Source organism: Melopsittacus undulatus, chromosome 5, assembly GCF_012275295.1.
Source record: "Melopsittacus undulatus isolate bMelUnd1 chromosome 5, bMelUnd1.mat.Z, whole genome shotgun sequence".
Taxonomy (NCBI): domain Eukaryota; kingdom Metazoa; phylum Chordata; class Aves; order Psittaciformes; family Psittaculidae; genus Melopsittacus; species Melopsittacus undulatus.
In genome coordinates this window covers 45,951,491-45,959,985 of record NC_047531.1, presented here as the reverse complement: position 1 = coordinate 45,959,985, position 8,495 = coordinate 45,951,491, and the positions used below count along the sequence as shown (strand labels likewise).

Here is an 8,495-nt window from a genome sequence, read left to right as displayed (position 1 = left end):
CAAAGGCAGAGAGGAAAACCCAAAAATAGAACTAAAGGGAAAAAAAGAAACCAAAGAACCCCAAATTCTCGTTTTTAATGCCAAATCCCAGCTCCCTCGCCTCCCTGTCACCCTAGCGATATTCCTTGTGGTCGCCATGGAAACAGGAGGCATGGAGAGAGCATCACCGTGCGGAGCGGTGGCAGCACCCGGCATTATTTCGGGAGGCAGGGAGACACCCGGTGCAAGGCGCTTCGTGTTGTGGCAGGGAGCGAGGAGGGGAGGATTATTTTTACTTGCTCCCACATCATGTGCCAGCTTCAAGCCCCCTGGTGCCCCTCGCCCTCCCAGCAGCTTTCCCACTGCCCTCCCGAGTGCCGCAGAAGGATGTCCCATGGGAGATGCTAACCCACCGCCCTGTCCCAGCTGGGTGAGCTCGGTTCGGCTGCTCCCATGGAGTCCCTCTGGTAGTCACCTCAACTGTGGTTCCCGGTGCCACAGCAGTGTATAACAACCTGCCTCGGGGCCTGTCAGCAACCCTTGGGATGGCGCAAGATGAAGAGGATGAACCTTTGGCACCCACAGCAGCTCTATCCGTCTGCAGGAAGCTTCATCCCCTGGCTGGGAACAGAAGCTGTGAAGAGCAGCGGAGGGTCCAGAGGATGCTGAGGGCTCTCAGATGTTGCAGTCAAGGAGCTTGGCAGAGGAGCCATCAGGAGAGTGAACTCCACATGTCTTCCTTCCCATGAAGCCCCCCGTGCCTGTTCCACCGCTCAAACCGATCTCTGCCCACCTCAAAAAGAACCTGCACCACCAGGGACCTGCTGTGCCACCAGGGATGGGGCTTGGCTTTCACCAGCACCCGCACAGCTTTGGAGAAGCTTGCTGGAACCCCAGGTGGCCCACATGGCTGGAGATGTGATTTCAGCCAGTCCCTACCCCATTGCCCCTTTGCTGATGCTCTCCTTTCCTCTAACCTGCTCCTCTCCTACCACACCAACCTCTAACTTGGTGCCCCGACCAGGCCCTCCCCCGTTTCCCAGGGCTGAGCGGGTGTTTTCCAGCCCAGCCTGGAACATGTCTGGAAAAGCCCAGTGTGGCAGGTGCTGGAACAGCAGAGAGGGAAAACACAGCAGCCAGCCTAATGGGCAGGGAGGAAATATATGCAAATGAATTCAGAAAGGAATCCGATGATGCTAATAGACTTGTTAGTCCTCTCAGTGAGCACCAGGAATAATATTTTTACACTTTAATCATTAGGGACCTTACTCCAAGAGACCCCATAAGGATGGAGGGAGATGTGGAGGAGATAGTCACGAGTGAGGCTGGGGACAAGGAGGGCAGCAGGGGCAGAAGCAGGCAGGGTCACACAACCAAATTAGACCCATAGCCAGATGGGAGTTGTTTGGGAATGAGGTGATAAATTAAACCCTCCATTTGGTTGTACCAAAGCACATTTACATGAGCAATTAGGTAATGATGATCCAATGGCCCTGTCTCGACACGGAGACTCCCTTGCTGCTGCCATGAGCCCTCCCTGTGTGACCACTGCTGCAAGGACAAGGTTTATCCCAGCCAGGCTGGTCACCCAGGGCTGTTCCCAAATACACCGAAACTTGATGACCATCACTATTAGGCTCCTCTCCTGCTAAACCTACAGACCCAGCAGCACCCATGCACTTCCTGCACTCCACATGCGCATTGTGCCATTTGCAATCCACTTGCAGGAATCCAGGATTCATATTTACAGCAAAGTTTGTTTCAAACCAGCCCTTAGGGGGTTCTTTTCTTTCCTCCAGGGCTGGGCTCTGGGATCTGCACTGCTCGAGGCAGGATACCCAAAGGCAAGTTTACCTTGGGGGGGGGGGGTTTGGGGGGGCGGCATCAGGGAATGGCTGTCCGTGATGCTCTATGGAAGTGGGGTGTGACATACAGCTGCAGCTGTAATAATTCACTATTGCTTCATTTGCTCCAGGAGACAAGGGGGAGCGCTGGGGAGAAGATGCTGGAGGTGGGACGGGGCTGGGAAAAGCAAAGGGCAGGAGGCTGCTGGCAGGGAGCAGGACAGAGGTTAACGTACCCACAAGGAATGTCCCTGGAAAGCTGGCTCTTATGTGAGGGTGCATCCCCAAAGACAGAGATGGGGATCCACCTCCCTCTGCCTGTTCCCTTTTAACGAGACTTCCACGTGTAACTTGAGACAAGTTGGGGAAGGAAAAAAGAGGAAGGGAAAAAAAAGGAAAAGAGGAAAACTAGCGCAGTTATTCCCGCCTCCGCCGCCTCCTCCCTCTCCTCCCTGGCCAGCCAGGAGCCACGTCACCGTCACCCAGCCTGGGTTCGGGGCTGCTGGGCCAGCACAGCCCGGGGCTCTCCAGGGCACAGAGCTCAGCTTTCGGCCTGGAGCAGGGCGAGGAAGCTCTGGAAGGGGGAGAGAGAAAATCCACCTTGGGGGGAAAAGTAAGCAAGAAGCAAGGGAGGCATCCAGCTTGAGGGCCTGGCACGGGGAGGGCGGATGCAGCCGGGGCTCAGGGGAGCCTGAACTTCCCTCTGCCAGAAGAGAGAGCTCCTGACTCGGGGGGAAGGAAAGTTGAGCTGCAGGGAAGCGTTCACTCCGTTGAGGCTTGGGACGAAAAAGTCCCTGCCCTCACCTTCCCTGCCTGCAGAAAGGGCCCTGCTCCCTTCGTCCTCCCTGCACTATGAACGTCTTCCGCATCCTGGGGGATGTCTCCCACTTGTTGGCTATCATCATCCTCCTGATGAAGATCCTGAAGTCCAAGTCCTGTGCTGGTGAGTGCTCCCACACCCCAGGGAAGGAGGGGGGCTCTTCTTGGAGGGTGGCTTTTTGAGGAGTGCAAGTGAAATGGGTGTCAGAAAGGCCAGTGACAGTCCACACAAACCGGCAGCCCTCCCTGGTGGGCTCTTTAAGGGAAGTAATCCTTCTCCTCTCCCTCTGGGAGGTCTCCTTGCCGTGGCGGTGTTGGAAGGATGTGATGTGGCAAGGCATGAAGCCTCAAGCAGGTGTTGGCCCTGGGTTGGTGAAGGGAAGGAGAGGGCAGCGGGGCCAAAGGTGGAAAATGAGCACAAGGATTTGTGGTAGCACCAAACCCAACAACCTGGAGAGAAAGCTGCTTTAGGCTGGAGGACCTGGCAGTGGGTGGGCAGAGGCTGCCCTGTCCCAGGGCAGCAGCTTTCCACAGGAAGATTTTGCTCAGAGTTCATTTTTTCCTCCCCAAGACACTCAGGAGCTGGTCTGCAGCACTGCCGCTGCTATCACAGGTAGGGAAATGGGTGGGTTTGGCTGCATGTCCCTGCCAGTGGTGACTAAACTCCATCAGCATCCCTGTACTGGTCCCTGATCCCACAGCTCTTCCCTTGTGTGGCAGATGTCACATCACACAACCCCTGGTGAGGTGAAGAAGGCAAAGGAGGAAAGAGAAAGGTGTTTTGATGATGGCAATGACCGAATTGGCCAAAGCAGCGAATGTGCCCACCAAGTGCCTCTGCCTACAACCCAAGGCAGGGCTCAGAGGCATCAACAGGAGCCTGCACTGTTACCTGTGTTATAAATTAAGACCACAACGGATCATAATCCAATTAAAATTTTATTAATTATAGCAAGTAGAATATGAGCAAATACAGCGCTGGACGACAGGGGAGTCTGCGCTCCACCAACTGCCGTCCTGAGCAGTTCAAACAGCCCCTTTTTATACATCTTTACTTCTGAGTTCATGTCGGTTCCTGGGTCTCTGGCGGTGATCTTATCAGTGTCTGTTGGCTGTTTGCATAAGCGATTTCCTGGGCACCTGGTGGTCATCTTGGCTATTCACATATGCGATTTCCTGGGCACCTGGCGGTGATCTTATCAGTGTCTGTTGGCTACTTTTTAAATTGGGCTTAACATAAATCTTAATAAACAATATTCTAGTCTATAGTTTCTTACAATCCCCCCTTTTTCTTTTTATCCTATTATTGTTTATTAGATGCTACTTTCATTCTCGGTACTGCGAGCAAACCTTTTTCCACAATCCCAATATTTGTCATAACACTCACGAGGTAATACTTCACAATTACAATAGGCATAGCTTTCACGTGGCATAACGCATTCACAACAATCTTCATCCTCATTAATAGATACACTCTTATATTTTGCCCCAGACCTCGTAGTTAAAATAAGCAGTTTAGCTATGTCAAACCGTTCTCTAATAAAGTGTAAAACATAGCGTAATATACAAGGCCCAAATATAAGTTCCAAAATCAACATAATAAGTGGTCCTGCTAAAGCAGACAACAAAGTGGTTAGCCAAGGTGAAACATTAAACCAGTTTTCATACCATGACCTGCCCATCTCACGATCTTTCTTACGTTGATCTAACCTTTTCCGGAGTTCAGACATGGTGTTCTGGACTACTCCCGTATGGTCAGCAAAAGAACAACATTCTTCATTGAGCTACACATAACCCTCCTTCTTTTAAAAAGAATAGATCTAATCCTAAACAGCAATCACTGAGATTAAATTTTCCACAGACCACTCCTTTTTGAGCCAACAGGTAATCTAAAACCACACGATTCTGATATATTTCGGTTTTCATTTTAGTATTTTGCTTTGCAATTAATTTTAGTGCATTTTCTGTTTTATTTATTACTATTTCTACCACAGTTTGTGACCTTATAATTCTATTTAACATACATATAGGAGTTCTGTATCCCCAGGATGCATCTTCAGTCCAAGTTGTCAGATCATAAGATTATTCATTCAGGTGGCCACTCATTGTCTTTCCATTTTGTAGCTCTCTTTTATATTGTTTTCTCCTTAATAAGAAGAAACTAGGTCTGATCATTCCTAATATACATGAACCTGTCCAATTTTGGGGTAAAAATGCAAAGGTTATTTTACCACAGATTCAATAATATCCATTTGGAGTAGGCCAACTGTTTGGTATGTTAGTTCCATTAGTCCAGTTACTGAATTGGTGATTTATTTCTATGGGATTTCCCCATTTTCCCCAGTCTTTCTTTGCTCTCTTCCACATATAACCCCCTTCACAAAGTAAATTTCCTATTGGTTTTACACCATTTTCTAAATTTTGCCAACAACTTTTTCAGATTATACCCGTTTGCAAGATCCATTGTTGTCTCCTTTTGTTTCCTTTTCGATTTTTCCAGATTGTAGGGTCTCTTATATCACTCTCCATTGCCTCCTAGGCCCATCTCTTTCCCTGGTTAGTTCCCCTACAAACATAGCAGTTAGTTACATTCAATGCTTTAGATATATTTTCAGCAAGATTTATAAAGAGATTTTTAGCAACTGTGAGAATTTCATATTTGACTCCAGTTTCCATTTCATTATAAAAAGAATTGAATAATAAATAAAGTTGTATTGACTCTCTATATTTTCTTTGATCTTAATACTAATAATTACATTTGGGTCTTTTTCCAGTTCCATATATTTTAAGTCCAATTTTAGGTTTTTTTTTTGGTTTTTTTTTTTGTTTGTTTTTTTTTTTCCAATTTTTCAGTTAAATTTCAGTTAAATGTACTGGCTTGCAGGCACAGGTTGTACAGCTATTCCTGCTATTAAACCTCATAGAGTCTTACATTGACAGTCATATCCCCAGCCTGCAGTATTCCAGCATACACAAGACCATCCTTTTCTTTCACAGAGGTGTGATGACTGATACCTAGTTGTTTGATTAGGTACATAATCAGGATTTATATGACATTGGTATCCACCTGGATAAATATATTTTGGTTGGCTACTGTAGTACTGCCTCCATTCTAAACTTCCACAATTAGTATCTAAATCCTCACCTATAATATCACATGCATCAAAAATCATTGGCAGTGAGGTACTCAAATTGGTTATAACTTCACTTATTCCAGTTAATTTCCCTTCTTCTGAATTTGTTCTCATTTCTACCCAATACAAGGTTGGAAGTTCCTTTGGATCATAACACACAGTTTTGCTTGTTTTTCCTGACACAATTCATACTGGGTTTGATTATATATGCAACTGCCTATCTTTGTTCCTTTGCATTCATAAACAGTGTGATATACCAAGATTTTAGAGATTATTCTTCCTCATCTAGTTGTGGTAATACATTCAACTACAGTTGTTGTGAATGTTTTTAAAAGCCACGGCACTTTCCCATATGGTTCCTATCAGAACCGACACCAAAAGAGGTCCGGTCAGGATCATAGTGCTCAGCGGTCACAGCCCCAGGGGTTGCAGCCCTCGGCAGACCTTTTCAGCTGCAGCACCGATTCCCACCGGTCTTGCCCTCTCTGGTAGGTTAAAGGTATATTCCCCGTCGGCTACTATGGCAGTAGTATTTGACCCACAACAACTGTTCCAACGAAGTGGTAATTTCACACTGAATGCAAAAAGAACTGTAATTGATTTCTCAAAAATTGTTCATGGTCTCTCCTATGAGTAATAATATGCTTCAAACAATTGGGACACTTGGCTCTAATATACAAATTGCAGTGGTTGCATATAGGAGGACATGGACTAATACTGGCCCTTATCCTATGGTTTCTTAAAATAATTTCAACTATATCTTCATTTCCCATATCAGATTTACAGGAGTCAATATGAATTCTCTCAGTTACTTATCCAAGTCCTCTAGAGGGTCAGCTTGGCGTCTCTGGGTTCAGTCACAACTTTCCATTCTTTTATGGGTCCTTTTACTCGAGACGGGTATGTCCGCCTCTTTTCAGCAGCTCTTATCGCCGTTTCTGTAGTTAAAAGAACAAGAAATGGTCCCTCCCAACGAGGGGATAAACTCTCTTCTTTTCAGCTTTTATGTCATTCTAGTTCTAATTCATTCACTGCAGCCGCCCCATTGCACTCCCCTCCAGGGCAGTCTCACTTCCAGGGTCCAGACTCCCCATAGCACACACACCAATCTGGTTCCACAGAAGAGCCTACTCCCCCACCTCTGCTCAACATTCCTTCTCCACCAGTTTTAAAGCAACCGCTTTCTTTTTATCCACTTTCCATGTTTCCTCCTTTACTCCCAGTCCACATTTATCCAACAACTCTTCAGTCCTATCTATCAACATGTCTGTTTCCATTTGTTTGCCTATCCCGGCACCCATCCCATGCTCAAACACAGGAGCTGCTCGAGCTCCCTCCTTTTAACATCTTAACTTCTTAACATCTTTCCCCAGTATCACAATCTGAACAGCTCTTTAGCTTTTTAGTTTTTCCTGTCCTTTTCCAAAGCCAAAATTAAGGGATCAGGAAGAGGTATATTAATTTTGTCATATCTGCATACATTACTTCATTCCATTTTCCTTATCACCTCAAAAACAACATTAATTATAACAATGTATAATAATTCAAAGTTCCATTTTAGGTCATTTTTCCTTGATCTTCCAAAGTATATGAAGGTCAGCATTGGTTACAATATTTTACCAACGTTTTCTTGTTTACAGAGGTCCCAGAAGACCCTCTCAGTTCTTTCCAATGTGCCAAAATGTAACCCAATGGGCTTTTTTTTTTTTTTTTCAGGATTTTCTTGTCTTGACCGGCTCCCATTTCAGCCAATCTTTTACAGATCTCTATAGCTTCTCTTTCCCAGTGCTCTGCAAATGCACTTATGAAAATGAGAGCACCTACACACAAGTTGTATGATATTCTTAAGGGGGTCAGTACAATAATATCTCTGGGTTCTGAAGATCAGCTCCCCTGTTGTTAGATCATAGTTTCGGTTACAGCAAAATTTCCTTTACAATCATGCCTCTTCAAATTTTCTTTGATACTTTTTTTTTTTTACAAACCCTTTCCCAGTTTTTTTTTTTTAACCTCCCAGAGGATCCTCCAGAACTTTTGTGGCTTTTTCCACAAAATAATCATTTTATTTCTGTTCTCAGAGAATTACCGATTGGGTATCTATAATTTAATGGCTGTACACACACAAGAGGATACACAGGACAGAAAAAAAGCAGCGAGAGGGGCAGCCGGACACTCCCCCTCCGCCCTTTTCTAAGCTGCTCACAGACAGGACACACACAGGGTTACACGGAAAGGACAGTGGGAGGGCAGCCAGGCCCCCGCTCATAGACAGGACACACAGGTCCAAAAAAAATATAGACGCTTCGTCCGTCTCCGGCCGCTCTCCTCGCGGAGACACGGAACCGCGGATTGGGACTCCACACTCGCTTCGTAGCTATGCTACGTCTCAGTCACACAGAAACACAAAGTTACACATGGGATCCCCCACTCACACTATGGTTCCGCTTACTCTCCTCACGGTTCTCAGAATTTGAGATACAGCAGAAACCTGGTGGGTTCGCTTACCCTTCACCTGCCCCCCCTAGCAGGTCCGTCCTGGCTCCCAAAACTTGGGATATAGCGAAAACCCGGGCTCACCCGATCCGCCTATACATATGTATTATCTATCCCTGCTTCGTATTATAATGAGCCAGAAGGTCCTTTGCACTTGCGCAGTGCCCCTTCTGATCATGGGCAAGGGTTTCAGGATGAAGTAAATGAGTCTCCCTCTTCTTAACCT

General features: G+C 46.3%; 1 protein-coding gene across 1 annotated transcript in view; it reads left to right on the top strand.

Moving 5' to 3' along the window:
* Positions 1-2,267: 2,267 nt before the first annotated feature.
* KDELR3 (KDEL endoplasmic reticulum protein retention receptor 3) overlaps positions 2,268-8,495 on the top strand; it is a 13,781-nt gene continuing 7,553 nt past the window's right edge. The window contains exon 1 of the mRNA XM_034062832.1: positions 2,268-2,766. Within this exon, the coding sequence (XP_033918723.1) occupies positions 2,676-2,766 (91 nt within the window). The 5' untranslated portion in view covers positions 2,268-2,675. The remainder of the gene's footprint in view (positions 2,767-8,495) is intronic.